At 40.4% G+C, this 17,678-nt stretch overlaps 1 protein-coding gene across 1 annotated transcript in view; it reads right to left on the bottom strand.

The window, feature by feature from the left end:
* LOC308090849 (beta-1,3-glucosyltransferase-like) overlaps window positions 1–17,678 on the bottom strand; it is a gene marked incomplete at its 3' end in the record, with an annotated part of 82,419 nt that overhangs the window by 1,625 nt on the left and 63,116 nt on the right. Inside the window, exons 12-14 of the mRNA XM_080436122.1 lie at window positions 4,251–4,350; window positions 2,613–2,732; window positions 2,074–2,218 (exon numbers count right to left, since the gene is read on the bottom strand). Coding sequence (XP_080292248.1) covers window positions 2,074–2,218; window positions 2,613–2,732; window positions 4,251–4,350 — 365 coding nt within the window. The remainder of the gene's footprint in view (window positions 1–2,073; window positions 2,219–2,612; window positions 2,733–4,250; window positions 4,351–17,678) is intronic.

Genomic DNA, 17,678 nt, shown 5'->3' with positions numbered 1-17,678 from the left:
TGTCATGATTAAATCACGGGGGAAATACAGCTGCCCCGGATATTTATTGATATAGTGAAAAATGTGTACAGGGGCTCCTTTATCCAAGTAATCTGTGGAAAACAGCTAACCCAGCCAACACCTCTACAGATAGGCATTACATCTGGCTGTCCATGGAGCGCAGTTAATGTTATAATTGCCACCAATCAGTGGATAAAGTGGATGTGTCAGTGTGCCTGGTAGGTGTATGTCTCCATGGGACATACACCTACCTTGTACATAAAATCAACATCGCAGGAGAATGGAAGGAGCAGGTCAACAACATCCTGTCTGATTTTACATCTCGGCTGGACCTGATTGACGGGATGTCCACTGCCTCTGACTATGAAGTTGGAAGCTGTCAGACAGGTGGCGCTCTCTAAAATGCAACACCTGTTCTCCAATGTCCACATTCAACAGAAAGTACTGTGTGAGATGAACAACAAAACAGTGAGCCTGGTGCGAAAATGGTTTGGACTCGACTCACACAGCAACCTGTGACATCATCTATCACCCACAGTGTGAGGGAGGGCTGGGGGTGCCAGACGTGGAATGGATATACACCAGCATGAGGATTTCCAAACCTCCTGAAAATGCTCAACGACGACAAGGACGTTAGAGAGCTGGCTTGATCCTCCCTGTGCCTGGACCCTAAGGAGGCGTTAAGGTCCCACCGGCCAGGGAGTCAGAGCGTAATCTTAAAAATATACATATATTACACTAGAGGGCGCTCTTCCCCAACCTATGAATGATCCCTTGACTGCGAGAGAATCATAGAAGCAGACATGATGTCATCCCAAAAAACGTCAATCCGTTCACTCCCATGTTATGAGATGTAGAAAAACACATTTAGCTCGGACTTCTTTCTTTCTTTAATGAAAGCGAGCCATAGTCAACTTCCGATAACAACAGAATGGACAACAAATGTTGTTCCGGTGGATAGACAAGACCCTCCCCCTCCCCCCAGACAGCCTTTGTTCACATCCGTGTCCACAACGTGGCTTCCGTGGATCTCCGTGGATCGTCAAAATAAGGTAAAAAACGCTGCCAGTAGCGGAGGAATCAATTAATTAATATCTGGCAGAGAATGTAGACCATATTCACAGGGCGGCCATGTTGGCATTTTGCATTGAAGAAACGGGGTGGCAACGGGGTGGCATTTATTAACTTAATAGCAAAATGGCCGCCGTGTGAATATGGTCTATGAGGACATCACCACATTCAAGCCAGGCTACAAGTCTTTCCCACCGGAGGCAATCTTTCCATCTGGTTCCCCAGCACTCAGGTTCCTCATGCTTGCACCACACCACAGAACAGGTCACTGAAGCACCGTCGCACATCTTCGCACATCACAGCTATGCATACAAAGGGATGTACAGTACTTAGCACGTCACGATAGAATAATGGAACCCATAGCGATGGACACATCAAAATATCATGCATCTACAGTGAGAATGTACAAACATTCCTGTGTCATTTCATCCATGTTCCATCTCTGTGATAACCCAGACATATTTACATCTTTGACAGCTAATACAAAAAAAAATGTTGTGGTTGATGAAGAGTACAGTGTCTGTGTGAGAGATAGCATGCACCTTTGACCTTAGCCTAGAGGAAGCGTTTATGACCAAGGTCATTAAATACCAACCACTCCTACCTACCGTCTCAGAGCTAGGTTATAGGTGCAGACTATTTGTTTTTGTATTTGGCAGCCTGGGACATACCCACAGACTGGTTGTTAGAGGGCTTCAACAACTTGGGATGCCCAAAAAGGAGGCAACAAGGCTGGCAAAGTATTGTGCCGTCTCTGCTATAATTGGCAGCTGCCATATATTTCGGAGACGCTGTTATTTATACCCATAGAAGAGTACTGAGTGACATGCCTATTATTGCCTAAGACATATGCCATGATTGTGTGAATGTAACCTTACTGCACCTATAATATTTGTGTCCCTGTACTGTATGTATTCTCCTTTATGTGGACATAAATACATTGTGTGTGTGTGTGTGTGTGTGTGTGTGTGTGTGTGTGTGTGTGTGTGTGTGTGTATATACCTGGTGAAACAGGCTGTTGTGAGTTACTGGGACTCCCAGGGAGGACAGACACTTCCCCATCACCATGTCATCAGGAGAATCGTCACTATGGCAACGACAACCACTGGAGACCAGCCTGGAGACGGCCTCTCTGCTCAATACCACACTACACAGGCAGGCACATACGCACACACACACACACACACACACACACACACACACACACACACACACACACACACACACACACACACACACACACACACACACACACACACACACACACACACACACACACACACACACACACACACACACACACACACAATTATGTACATTAAAGTGAAATATAGATGATCTATAAGCTCACAATGCGTGATGTAATGTGACATGTTATGAGCTTGTATAGATTAGCTATTTTTATTTATGTTGAAATTTTGAAGGGGAAATTATTTTTTATTTGAAATTCATTGACAATTCTTGAGAGTTTTTAAACATTTCCCACAGGTTGAGAACCACTGGGTTAAGAGCGTATATATATATATTCTTCCAGTATGTACCCTCCTCCTCCAGTGATGTAGCTGTATCCGTTGCGAGCCAGACTGTAGCCGTACCGCTCCCCGACACTGACTGCCTCCCTGGGGTCATAACAGCTCAGGAGCCTCCTCAATCTGGAGAGACTGGAGGTATACACGCACGCACGCAAAAAAGTGCACACGCAAACACACACACACACACACACACACACACACACACACACACACACACACACACACACACACACACACACACACACACACAGTTAAAAATGCGCAGTTCCCAACCTCAAAGTTCAATCAAAACTACAGTTCAACAATGTTCTTTGGTCAAATTGGTTGTTATGGTGTGGCTCTGCAAGAGGCTAGCTGTCTAGCTGTCTGACAGGGTTGTGTGTGTGTGTGTGTGTGTGTGTGTGTGTGTGTGTGTGTGTGTGTGTGTGTGTGCATGCGTCAGGGGTCGTGCGTATGCGTGCGTCAGGGGTCGTGCTAGGATTTTAAACGGCCGGTCCCATTGTCCGGCATGATTAAAATGTATCGGACATCTGATACAAATAACGGTCATAGATGTTTTTAAACATTAATGACAAGCAGGTGCGTAAATCAGCCTAACACTTACAGCATGATATTTTAGATTGAACTGTTTGAACATAATTAGTAATATACACCTTTTATAGCAGGGTCATCTTGCACAAATACATTAATTGCCTACATAAACATTTGCGCATTGAGCGCATGCAGCGTGCGTAATGGTTTCTCAATATTGCGTTGCATTTGAACACCTTTCCTTCAGAATAACAAACAATCAAAGGGTAGCCTGCTGTCCAGAATTGGATACTTAGATTAATCATTTTTAACGTGGCTCAGCTGAGCCGTTAAGGCAATACATTAGGCTACTCACAGGTTACACTGTCATAGATAGGCAGGGCATGCAGTCCCTGCGTCTGGTTAGGACAGCTTTTGGAGAAAGTTGATGAAGCATGTAGGAATCTCCTCATAGAGATATTCCATTCAAGTGGTAACGTTTTAACGTCACATTGATATTGTAAAGTAACAAAGCACATTTACTCAAGTACTGTAATTAAGTAAAATGTTGAGGTGCTTTTACTTTACTGGAGTATTTCCAATTTTCAATACTTTTACTTCTACTCCACTTCATCTCAGAGGCAAATATTGTACTTTTACTCCACTACAATTATTTTTAAACTTTAGTTACTAGTTACTTTGCAGATATAAATGATTACATTATAAAACATACATTAACCCTTTAGCCCTATTCTATACCTAGGCTATTTGAAAATAGCCGATCTACAAGCGCAAAACATGTCGCATCGCGACGCGTTGTGAGCTTGAAGATCTGCTATTTTCAAACATTTTAGTACTTTTACTTTTGGTACTTTAAGTACATTTTGATACCAATACTTTTGTACTTTTACTCAACTGAATTTTGAATTCCGGACTTTTACTTGTAACAGAGTACTTCTACATAGCAGTATTGATACTTTCACTTAAGTAAAACATTTGAGTACTTTTTTCCACCACTGCGTAGCCGTCTGATGCCACAGGCTGGTCACATGAAGTCCGAGATCCATGTAATGTCCTGTTTATATTCATAATGGAATGATATTCTCAAAAGCAAACTAAGCCACCACATTGCTATACCTTATCAGTGTGTCATCATCGGCAATGAGCAGCCAATCAGCATTCGGCACAGCATCAGTCAGGAACCGCCTCAAGATGGCAAAAGTCTTCCCACAATGCCCTGGGGGAGAGCAGTGAAGTCATTAGAGGTGAAACGATATAGTAATGCAAATAATCGTATCGAATCGTTTTGCAATGCAAATAATACATTTTATCGATACTAAGTTCTTGTGCGTTGTATTTAGCAATTTTAAGAAGAAAAAAGATAACTTTTTTTTTTTTTACTTACATTTTTATCCCGCGATTTTTGTAACCCATTTTTTTCACCCGGTGCCAATTTCCTAAGTGATCCTGGGCGCTACACCAGCCCTACACCAGCGCTACACCAGTCCCCCACAGCCAGGGAGGCCAGGGCCGAGCTCATGCTTCCTTCACTACATGAGAGCCAACTGACCTCCTTGTCACCTGACAGGGGAGAGTTTCCCCGGTTGGACGTAGCGCGTGGAAGGAACACGTTATTCCAACCAGTTCCCTTCCCCTCCATCAGGCGCCCCGGCTGTCATGGGGGAGGCGGTATAGCGACCAGGATTACTACATGTTTTTGTGAGGGTATTAACTACCCTAGGAGACACGGGGAGAACATGCAAACTCCACAGAGAAAGAGGGTTTAATTACTTTTCCATTCCATATCGCTACACTTGGTTTATCGATACATGCGTGTAATCTCTGTGTTCATGTCAATTGCGGCTTTGTCCATGTGTTCAAATACAATGTCCATGTATTTGCCAGATAATCACTGTGTTTACTTATTTATATCCATAATAATACATTTTTCCCTTAAAAAACCTGCCCTATCCACATGTTTTTTTTTCTTTTTTCTAAATAGTTACTGTATCAATTTTAAAATCATTGAATCGTATCGTATCGCCATGAATGAACCAATATCGTCCATGTATCGTATCATCAACCATGTATCGTGATGCGTATCGAATCGCTGCTAAAATCGGATTTGTTACACCCCCAGAAGTCAACGACGGGAGGGTGGAGAATGATAAGTAAGTAAGTATGCCTTGTCAAGCCATGTGGCCCACACATGAATACAATTGCTTTTTTTGAATGACTTAAAAATGTTGAATGTTAAAATGTGTGTTTTATTGTTTATAGCAGGGGTCTTCAACAGAGGGTTCGGGACCCCTAGGGGGTCCTCAGAGTTGCTACAGGGGGTCCGCCAAATCTCTGTGTGATAGGATCATTGTTTTTTACATTAACCACTTGAACCCTAGCATCCCTATTCTAAGAACAACTTTAGCCGAAAATAGCAGATCTAGAAGCTCACAACGCCTCGCACTGCGAGGCGTTGTGAGCTTGTAGATCGGCTATTTTCGGCAAAGAGGGGAAAAAAGAGCAGACCAAGTACAGAGTGAAAGTTTACTAAGTATTGACATAAAGTCGTTTGTCTGAAAATACACATTAACATGAATCCAACATCTATGAAAAGCTTTTAATCTGCAACACAATTTTATTTAATATATAGTGGGGGTCCCTGCTTCATCTCTCTCTCAGTTAGGGGGTCCTTGGCCTGAAAAGGTTGAAGACCCCTGGTTTATAGTATTACCTTTTGAGCCTAACTCCTGTTTCTGTAGCGTGAGGCAGCTTGATGTACAAGTACACCCCCTGGACATGACGCTAGTGTGTCGCAGGGTCTTACCCCCCAATCCAACCCTTGATGCTGAGTGCCAAGCAGGGAGGCATTGGGTCCCACATTTAGAGTCTTTGGTATGACACGACCAGGGATCAAACCCTGACCTCCAAATCCCAGGACGGTAGAGATTGCGCGGATCGCGGTTGTAGCCAGGGATAACCGCAGTTTGGGTGGATTTGGGTCAATCAAATATAATTATAAATTTATATTGGATAAACCGCGGGTGAAATAATGCTGGAATTAAATGAATGATATCAATCTATAGGCCTATTATAGCTTTTAAAAAGCACAACATCTCGCCGTGCGTGCGTTTGTAGTATTTAACCACAAGGCCACTGAGCTGGAGAATGATAAAATCTGTATTTTTCCTGTCCTTGAAAACACAGCAAGCTTCTCTGCTCAGGGGGCCCACTGGCCATGGAAATGAAATGAACCACTGGTGGGGTGGTGGAATCCAAAGCAGTGGCATAGATTTTCTCCCCCATCCCTCCCAGCAAATCGAATTGTGTGTGTTACAGACAGCGATAGTGGGAATTTACTGTAGCAGGCTTTTAAAGGCTTCTGATGCGTGATCTCAGAGGATGCTTTCAAAGCCCGCTCTGTGCCCACTGATGTGTGTGAACCTCTTAGGGATCTTTACAAGTATTACACTTCACAGTGTTGAATTTAAAGAAAAATCTTCTGAATGCCGGAGACAGTTTGATAAGGGGCTGTGTCCGCAGGAAAGGTTTTTTGTCAACACCTTTATGCCATGCATTTCTATGGTAAAAATCTTTATTTATATAGCACATTTAAAAACAACGTTGGCCCAAAGTGCTTTCCAATCAAAGCATCAATTGCATCCTCCAAACAGAGCTAAAAACAATACTTAGGGGCTGTCTCCCAGCTGAAAACGCAAGGTGCTCTCATCTAAACGCCCCAGAGTTGAAAATATTTAAACTTTCTGAGATCATATGAAAACTACTTACGTTAACGCGCGGAGCAGAGTAGACGCTAGAGGTGCGCGGATCGCGGTTTTAGCCACGGTTGCCACGGATAACCGCAGTTTGGTTGGATTTGGGTCAATCAAATATAATTATTAATTAATATTGGATAAAACGCTGGTGAAATAATGCGGTAATTAAATTAATGATATCTACTATAGGCCAATTATAGCTTTTAAAAAGCACGAAATCTCACCGTGGGTGCGTTTGTAGTATTTTAATATTACGTAATTTTAGATCAGGCACAAAGTAGCCGCCTACTGCACGTTGCTGTACCACGCTGCTTTGCCGGCAAGGGGTCCTTCCATTTACAAACAACAACAGTGTACCGCAGTCAGTGTTGCCAGATTTCGCAAGAGAAATAAGCAGCCAGGTCTGTGAAAACAAGCCCAAAACAAGCGCCAAAAGTCACTTATAAAAAACAGACATGGATGGCAACAGAAAGTGAAAGTGAAAGTGATTGAATGAAGACGGAGGGCTTGCTGTTACCATGGAGTGACATGGTGTGTAACATTGTTTATAAGAAAACTAACGTCAGGAAAATAATACTTATTTGACATGCGGATGATGCGGTTTGTGCGGATCTATAAATAGGATGATATCATTTATGTGGTTGGATGGCAGATGGATAATGAACGTGTGTACACGCGTATTTTGGTGACGAAAAACCCCATCCATGCATCTCTAGTAGACGCTCAGTGGTGCCTCATCACGTTTCCAGCATAGCGTAAACACGTGATACTGCCATTGAAATTGTAAACGTATCAGGAAAAAACATCTCGGTGGACACAGGTACGCGGCAGTGTTGAATTTGACAGGATTTTTAAATGTAGTTTCAGTCATAGTCTTTCGAATAAAATCCCATTTAGTTTAAGTCATATTTTAGTCATCTGATTTTTTTTGTTTTTGTCAAGTTTTAGTCGACTAAATATCATAAGATTTTAGTCGACTAAATCTACAGTTGATTTAGTCGACTAAAATGTATTTTGGCGTCGTAATGGCCGATTTTACAATTGGTTGCATGTTGAAAATAGCAGATCTACAAGCTCACAAAGGGTCGCAGTGTGACGCATTGTGAGCTTGTAGATCTGCTATTTTCAGAGCGCAACACCCGAGCGCAACCAAACTTAAAATGTTTTAAAACTTTTAGTTCTACTGGATCTCTTCTCCACTAGTCCCTCACTAACATTTTAGAATAGTTTTTATTTGTTGAAAAAAGAGCAATAAACATGGCAGAGAAGCTGCTGTGCACCCCTTGTCCTGACAGGGGAGGGGGTCTTCATCAACATCTGCCACTAAAGCTAAAACTTGTAATAATAAGTTTACAAGGGGAGCAGCAGTGCAATAAAGGGGAAAAAAATGTCACCATTTAATATTCCCCATTTTCATTCACAGCATAATGACCCTAGTGGAGCTCTGCTCTGTGCTCCTTATCGCTCCACAGCAGGTGACTTGACTACAAACACCAACAGCAAACAACAACGCAATTAAACTTTTTCCATTTCAGAAGAAGGCCATCATTTGTTTAGCTGCCAGAAGACCTAATTATATTAAATAAAACATTACTTTGGAATGATGCGGTGTGGTTGCAGCCGGTTGCATCACTATCCAGTATCCACTGTGTGGGTTCCGTTACCAAAGGTTGAGGGATAGACCTCTGTGGCACTTTGCGGACAGTGGGCCAAGTTTCCCAAAGGAAATTTGCAAATAAAGATTTTTTTTTCCTGAAATCCTTGAACCCCTATATCATCTGTTATCCAAGTGATGCACATTGTTTGAAAATACTTGCAATAAAGTTTCAAATCTAATCTTTGTCCAAGTCTGATTAGTTTGACCTTACAGTCTGTATGTACAAATCGTCGCTGTAGTAGTAGTACATTTTATTTCGGTCCATTTAAAAGAGCAGATATACATACATGCAGTGAAGTGCACTAATGCTAGTGGCACCGAAAAAGTCTAGGCTGAAGTCGATGCTTATTTTGCCTACCCTTTTTGATATGTAACTAAGAATTAAAAAGAATACATATATATATTGTAACACAGTTTCAAACATTGGTTTAAGCTGAAAACATCGGACAAATTGATACAAAAATGTTATTTAAAAAATCCAAGCAAACATTGGTTTAACAAAACTGAGAAAAATCTAAGCGCTTTTGCCTAAACTATTTGAAAAGTAACAAAAGTTTCAAAACAAAATAAAATAACACAGTTTCAAACACTGGTATAATGAAACTGAAAGCATTGGATAATTCAAAAGGATCCAAGCAAGAGACTGTCCAAGAACAGAGAGCAGAAGGAAACATCAAATCGGAGGGCAAGCCATCTATTTCAACAACAGAAGCTGTATATGCCAACTTCAAGAACATTAAGAACTACCTACTAACTTTTGCACAGCCATTCAATATAATAGCAATAACGGAAACATGGATAAGTTCTGAAAGAGGCATAGACTTTGAATTGGATGGATATGAATTCACTTATATCAATACATTTTTGAGGGGTAACCATAGATGAAAAAATAAACTGGGAATCACATATGAAACATACTACAAACTAAAGTATCAAGGAGGTGTGCTTTACAAATAAAGCTAAGAAGGTATTGGATCAGAAATCACTTCACATGTTGTAGTGTTCCTTAGTCCTGCCCTATTTACAATATTATTTAGAGGTTTGGGGGAATAATTACAAGACATCATTAAGTGCACTAACAACTCTACAAAAAAGAGCAATATGTATAATAAACAATGTGGGTTATCAGGAACATACAAACTCATTATTTTTACAGTCAAAATGGCTAAAGTTTGAGGACATTGTGGATTACCAAACAGCACAAATAATGTTCAAAGCTTATAATATGTTACTACCAGGTAACATACAGAAATAGTTTGGTGAACAGGAGGGGGTTAAAAATTAATGGGGAAATTGAATGTAATCTTACCTCATTCAGTGCCATTGACGTGTTTGATGTGTTTTTCCCCATAGGCCCTGGGTGCCAATGACGTGTTTGTCGTGTTTTTGAGTTTTTTTTAATGTATTTATTTATAATTATTATATATATTTTTTTACACAGAACCAGGATATAACGTGATCCGAAGATTTACTGCTCCATTGACTTGCAGTTTAAAGTATTTGGGAAAAATCTTGTATCTCGGCTCCTGTGTTTTACTATGTATTTTTGGCGAGACATGTTATTTTCAACGGCGTATAACAAGCAAACGGGAGGTCGCGATTACTTTTATTTTTTTCACGGAAGCACAGTGAAACCCTCCGTGATTAGCAACCATCAGGAGATCGATCATACTGGAGAAAAATATTCTGTGACTACTTAAAAAGGTAAGAAAATCTAAAAATCGCTGGCACTATGGGCAATTATTTTTGTATTTACTTGACACTGAAAAGTTTTTGTATTTCCAATTCCGGGGTGAGTCTATGGAAAGATTTTACGGTGGAGTTAAAGAGATGTGCAAACATGAAACTGTTTAAAAAGAAGCATACGAAAGAGGTACAGGGTAGGTTTCTTTTCTTTCTTTTTATGGTAAAGTAGAAATTGTATTGTAGTTGTATTGTATGTACTTGTATTGGTATAAATGTATGTATGGTGTGCGTATGCATGGATGTATGTATGCATGTATGTATGTACGTACATGTGTGTATTTATGTTTGTACGTATGTATGCATGTGTGTATGTATGTGTTGTGTGTATGTATGTATGTGTGTATGTATGTTTTGTGTGTATGTGTGTATGTGTGTATGTGTGTATGTATGTATGCATGTATGTTTTGTGTGTGTGTATGTGTGTGTATGTGTGTATGTATGTATGTATGTATGTATGTATGTATGTATGTATGTATGTATGTATGTATGTATGTATGTATGTATGTATGTATGTGTGTGTGTGTGTGTGTGTGTGTGTGTGTGTGTGTGTGTGTGTGTGTGTGTGTGTGTGTGTGTGTGTGTGTGTGTATGTATGTATGTATGTATGTATGTATGTATGTATGCATGCATGTATGTTTTGTGTGTATGTATGTATGTTTTGTGTGTATGTATGTATGTATGAATGTATGTATGTATGTATGTACGTATGTATGTACATTATGTATGTTTTGTGTGTATGTATGTATGTATGTTTTGTGTGTATGTATGTATGTTTCGTGTGTGTGTGTGTGTGTGTGTGTGTGTGTGTGTGTGTGTGTGTGTGTGTGTGTGTGTGTGTGTGTGTGTGTGTGTGTGTGTGTGTGTGTGGATTCATCCAAACGGCACATGAATCTGTGCATTAGATTCCTAAGAACAGCTTAGAGAGTATTGACTCTTGCAGCCACAAACATTTCACTTGCATTCTCATACATCATTATATGCAACTTGCAGTTTTTGAAAACTAGCTCTCTTATACATTGACCACAAGTGGGCAGTGTAGAGTGGTGTGCAGCAAGCTCTGAACAGAGTGATCTTAACCGCTTCAGAGCACATGCTGAACTTATGTGCGAGGATGTTCGCCTGCGCATACATCCTGCGGCACTGTCTGTGAATATCATCATCATCTGTCATGTGTTCTGTAATAAAATGGCCGAGATACTTGACCTTACTACAGACATTGAGAACATTAAAAGAGAGTTTAAAATCAGGAAATATTTGATCCATGTCCTCTTTACTGGCATTATAAATTACATCATTTTCAATGCCATACACAGTAGGGGTGGGACGATATGGGTACCTCACGATACGATATATATCACGATATTAGGCCCACGATAACAATATATATCACGATATTCGACGATATTCGATATATTGTGATATCGCGATATTCGATATATATTGCAAGAAATTTCACCAACGATTTATCACGATATCTGAAAATATCGATATATTGCGATATCACGATATATTGCATGACATTTCACCAACGATATATCACGATAGTCCTTGTATTCAATTCATAAACACATAAAATAGCACCAAACAGTTCAAAATCATCATGACACAAATACAGTAGGAAAAACAACGTATCATAAACTAAAAAAATAAATTAAAAAAAAAATTTTTTTATCTTTTTATATCGATTTTTTCCGGCAGTATATCGATTATTTATCGCGGGAGAAAGTACCGCGATATATCGCGATATCGATATATCGTCCCACCCCTAATACACAGTGCATATGTTGAGAAGCTGCTGGAGACCAGCGCTACTTGGGCTCAGTACCACCAGGTCATCTGCATACATCAGATTATTCACTAGATTATCACCCAGCATACAACCAGTGTTACAGGCATTTAACTGCTTAGATAGATCATCCATATATAAATTAAAAAGAATAGGGGAGAAAATTCCCCCCCGTCTGACACCATTAGTGACTCGAAAGGGGAGAGATAAACTATTTCCCCACTTAACTTTCATAGTCTGGTTGGTATACCAGTAGGCTAAAATCCTAACTATGCTCCCAGGATATTTATCTACTATTTCCTTTAGCGGATAAATGCAGAGGTCAGTGCCATGCTTGGGTTTAAAACCAAACTGATTATCTGTGGAGTGAATGTATACTCATATATTTTGTCCAACAGGATCATTTCCATCACTTTAGACACTATACTTGCCAATGCTATGGGTCTGTAATTATCTAGACTGCTAATTTTTCCAGTCTTGTCCTTAATAACAGATACTAATAGAACAGAGAGCATAGAATCAGGAAGCATGCCATGAAACATGAAACCAGTAAAACATAATGCGAGGAGAGGACATGTTTTCACACTGGCATATTTCAGGTGCTCAGCCTCAATACCATCAAGGCCACTTGCTTTGTTGTTAGATAGCTTGTGTACGGCATTATACACCTCCTGTGCTGTGATACCCATGGGGTCATCACTCATGATATTATTGTTATGTTATTCTGAAATATTTGCTTTCATTTGTTATATTGTTTTTAAATTTATTCGAAATAAACTTTTCAATTCAATTCAGAAACAAGTCAAGTTTCACTAAATACAATATGTTTCTATGGTTCATCATACTATTATGTGGCTTTTTGACTATTTTTGGGCTTTTGACTCCATTTCTATACACAGATGTACCATCCAGCTGACGGATGTAAACGTATGTCCAAAGCCGTAACTTTTCTGAAAATGGAAAAAAAAAAATCTAGCACAGAAGGAGGACTGTGAAACGAGGAGCTGCCAGTGGATAATAGGGGTGGTTGACCGAGACTGAAGGGCATAATGCAAAAATCGATAACATCTCTCGTCCGAGGCTACAGCTATAAGCTGCGGACCAAATGTCTTAAAGCCTGAGGGAATGAGAGGGAGGGACAGGGGGGGGGGGGGTAATACTCTGTTACAAGTAAAAGGCCCGTGTTCAAAGTACAAAAGTATTGGCATCAAAATATACAAGTATATTAAGTACCAAAAGTAAAAGTACTAAAATGTTTGAAAATAGCAGATCTACAAGCTCACAACACGTCGCACCGCGACGAGTTGTGAGCTTGAAGATCAGCTATTTTCAATTAGCCTATGTATAAAATAGGGCTTAAGTGGTTAATGTATGTTTTATAATATAATGATTCATATCTGCAAAGTAACTCAAGTTTTCAAATAATTGTAGTGGAGTAAAAGTACAATATTTGCCTCTGAGATGTAGTGGAGAAGAAGTAAAAGTACTGTAAACTGGAAATACTCCAGTAAAGTAAAAAAAATACCTCAAAATTGTACTAAAGTACAGCACTTGAGTAAATGTACTTTCCACCACTGGTTATCAGACCCGTAAATCATACTTAATGTCATCACAGCCCTACGATTCCCCCCACTCCAAATACATGTGCACGAGCATGAACTCACACGCACGCACACAGAGCAAACCTTAACCAGTTGAAGCCTTGCGACCCTATTCTGGGCATGTCATAAATAGGATAACGTTCAGTGAAAAGTATTTATCATTATTTATTTCACAAAACCTTCTCTCATCACATGCACAGTATCTTAAGGCACACACAGGGCCGCATTAACCGCGGAACTTAGTGGAACTTAGTGGAACTGCCCCTGCAGGCTGTGTGTATTATATATTTAAAAAAATATATATTATTGTATTTAAAAAAAAATGTATATTATTTTATTATAATATTATATATATTCTTATTCTTATTATTTATAAAAATGTATACATTCGGGCCCTGCTGTGTGAATTATATATATTTAGAAACATATGTTGCTTTAGTTTTAATGTTGCGCGGCAGAAAAGATGCAAACCTCTTGCATACCGTCGCTGGTACTGATGTGTCACTTCTACCTCCTGTAAGTAGACAAAAAAATAAAACTACTGTCGACTAATCTTTACAAGCGGCTCTTATTTTGAAATCCTCCGCTTTTAGAGTAAGTTTGTTTCTGTTAACCAGTATGACTCTGCTATCATGGTCTGTGACAGCAACACAAATAAACAAGAACAGCTCCTGTGACTTAAACATTGTACAAACTTTGGAAGTGCCGTGTGTTAAACTCTTTGCACCTCGGCGCCGCATGGTGAGTTAATCTGTGTGTGTGTGCGTGTGTGTGTGTGTGTGTTTGTTTGAAGTAGGCTTAGCTTAGACTGTATCTCACGTGCTGTGTTTGAATAATGTAGCTCACGGTTGTTAATGTCATCTCTGTGACTCTGTCTGTCTGTCTGTCTGTCTGTCTTAGTGCTACCATAATGTACACTGTGAAAATCTAAATGACATATTCTTAATACATTTGTACTGTGCAAATAAATAGCTGAATAGGATGGGGTAGTAGGTCTACGCTACTGTATTTTAACATCAGTCAGTCATAATGGTGAGCCATAATATTATTTTTTGAGGTGGTAAAAAGGTTGAGAACCACTGCGGTAGACTTCAAGAGGTGGGTCTACTTGCATGATTGTCACATGTTTGGTGGGGATCTTTTTACTTTAACTTTTCAAGTACATTTCAGAGCCTGTACTTTTGTACTTTTACTTGAGTAATTAGTTGAATGAGTACTTTTACTAAAGTCGCTTTTTACATAAGTAAATGTATCTGAGGCTACTTCTACTTTAAGTAAAGAAAGTGAGTAGTACTTTTCCCATCTCTGCTGAGTATTGTTTTCTCAATTCTAAACTTGAATTGTTGAATTTCTTTTTAAGAATAAGAAAATAAATATGAAACATTTGTTACCCATCTCATCACCATATGTCTAGTAGCCTACGACTGTAATGACCATAAAGTAACCTCCTTAATAATAAATGTAATTTGTAATGATAGACACTGTAGTTATAGCATCTAGACCGAAGTTGGAAAGGCTGTGCCCAGTGCCTGTGTCAGCACCGATCGTGCTGGCGGTGGCACGTGCACCAAACACACGTGCGCGTGAACGCACCCAATATTGTCCGATTAATGTTGAGGGGGGGCCTTTGATTTGGTGTAGTTCCACGGCCCTGAGGGGCCTTAATGCGGCCCTGGCCACACAGATTAGTGGTGCTGGACAAAAAAAACTAATGGTGTTCTATTATGCACAGCAGACCTTTTTATGCATGGCGTAATAACGACTGTCCCAGTTATCCTATTTAGATGATCTGTGTGGTCCGATCATCTAAATAGGGCCTAGAGAGGCAGTAACCTCGCGTCACCAGTCTTTCCACCTTGGAGGAAAGCCTGGTATGCGTTATTAAAGACCTGTGTGATCTGGTCTAGGCCACGCCTACTGGGGGAAAAAAAATCTCTTTCCGGATTTTGCCCATCCGGTTTTGCGGTGCCGCTTTGTTTTGTTTCCCCAATCCCTATTTAAATGAAATAGAATTTCCCCGTGGGATAATACAGACGCTAAATAGTCTCCGGAAAGTGCACGCACATTTATATTCAAAAAATAAGCTAAACTTATCTTAAAACTTAACTTAAGTCTTTCGGCATCTGCCCATCCGGCCGCCTGATGACGCGGATGACGCGCCTGGTGACGTAGAGTTACTTCCGCTCCCGACCGGATCATAGACCCGAAAAGATATGCTGCCCAGGCTAGAGAGGCAGAGAGAGAGAATGACATGCAACAAATAGAAATGGACAGGGGGCAGAGCAAGGGCGCCGATACTGTGGGTGCCTCGGGGCTAAAGCACCCAGGGGAGATGACTAGCACCCATCACAAACTCATCACAAAAAAATAAAAATAAAAAACCTCAGACATCGTCACTTCATGGAGTACATTTTGTTTACCAAATTAACCGAAATTAACCGCATTATGGTAACAAAACCTCCCCAAAAAGGTAACAAACCTGGAAAATAACCGCAAATTTAGTCAGTGTGCCACTGTGCGCGCACTGACTGCGCGTGTGTGTTGCGCACCCAAAAGCGCAGACATAAATCGGTGCCCCTGGGGCAGTGTCAACCAGAGATATTCACAATGGATATGATACAATAAAATAATAATAATAATATATATTTTTGCCACAATATATTTGCCATTTGTCTTCTGTATTTAACCCAACCTAACTAAATGATTAGGAGCAGTGGGTAAGTGTCATTGATTCATTGCCCAGTTATGGGTTCTGTTAGCCTGGCATGACCAGACTAATATCACTGCGTAGATAATAGTCTGGAGGAACCTGCATTTCCGAGGGGCAAATAAAGAAAAAGGCCTTTGGTGATAAACCCGCCTCACATTTGCATACTGGGCCCCGATTGGTCCCTCACAACTTCGGAGGGAGAGAAATCCAATCTCTATTGAGAGGGGCCAGACCTGATCTTCTGAGGGCAATTTTTTTTTGTAGATTGGTCTGGAACCAGGCTATCAGTGTGTTGCTCAGGGTTACCGGGGCTGTGGGGGGGGACGTAGTCATTCAGCTATGACGGGCGATGTGGGCAGAAGATGAGAGGCCCATCTCGAAGCCTCTTGGCTGCTATTTGGGCGAGAAGATTGACGTTAATGGAGAGAGGAAAAGAGGCAGGGAGGCAGTGTCAGCTGGGATATGAGGTGGAAAAAGAGTGGCTTTGGTGCCCCGAAGCAGAATGAGAGAGAGAGAGAGAGAGAGAGAGAGAGAGAGAGAGAGAGAGAGAGAGAGAGAGAACAGGCAGGGAACCATGTGGAAGCCAGTATTTACTCAAATACTCAGGTACTTGCCTTTTACTTCACGTGAGGAATAAAGTGTTTTGATACTTTATACTTCTACTCCCTCTACATATCAAATATTGTACATTTTACTCCACTACAATTATTTGACAGCTTTAGTTACTAGTTACTTTGTAGATTTAGATTATTATTACAAAACATACAGTACATCAACCAACTAAGCCCTATTTTAAAGTTTGTTTACTCGAAAATAGCCGATTTACAAGCTCACAATGCAGACGCGTTGTGGTGTCTGCCATTTTCGATAAACAAAAAAGTTGGAGAAATGTTGTAATATTTGAAAAAGACCATTCATAATGAGTACTTTTACTTTGGCACTTTAAGTACCTTAAGTACTGCATATTGTAATGCCAATACTTTTGTACACAAGTAAAATTTGAACACAGGACTTTTACTTGAAACAGAGTATTTCTGCACTGTGATGTTGGTACGTAAAGAAAGCTAGTGATGGGTCGTTCATGATCGATTAGTTCAAAATAACTAGTTCATTGCCGTGAACCTGAACAAACTCCTTCACTTCCTGAAACTGTTAAGTTTGCGCTATCGTTCATGCCCCCGATCCCCTCCCCCCATATACTGGACGAAAATAGACGGGAGGGCGGGCCGTACGCGCAACGTAATAATAACGCTCCCGCGATAGTGTTTTTCACTAGAAAATAGCGCTACCGA

The sequence above is a fragment of the Gymnoscopelus braueri genome (assembly GCF_963280865.1).
Source record: "Gymnoscopelus braueri genome assembly, chromosome: 8".
Classification (NCBI taxonomy): Eukaryota; Metazoa; Chordata; class Actinopteri; order Myctophiformes; family Myctophidae; genus Gymnoscopelus; species Gymnoscopelus braueri.
Note: the sequence above shows the minus strand (reverse complement) of the source record. Positions and strands in the feature narration are given on the sequence as shown.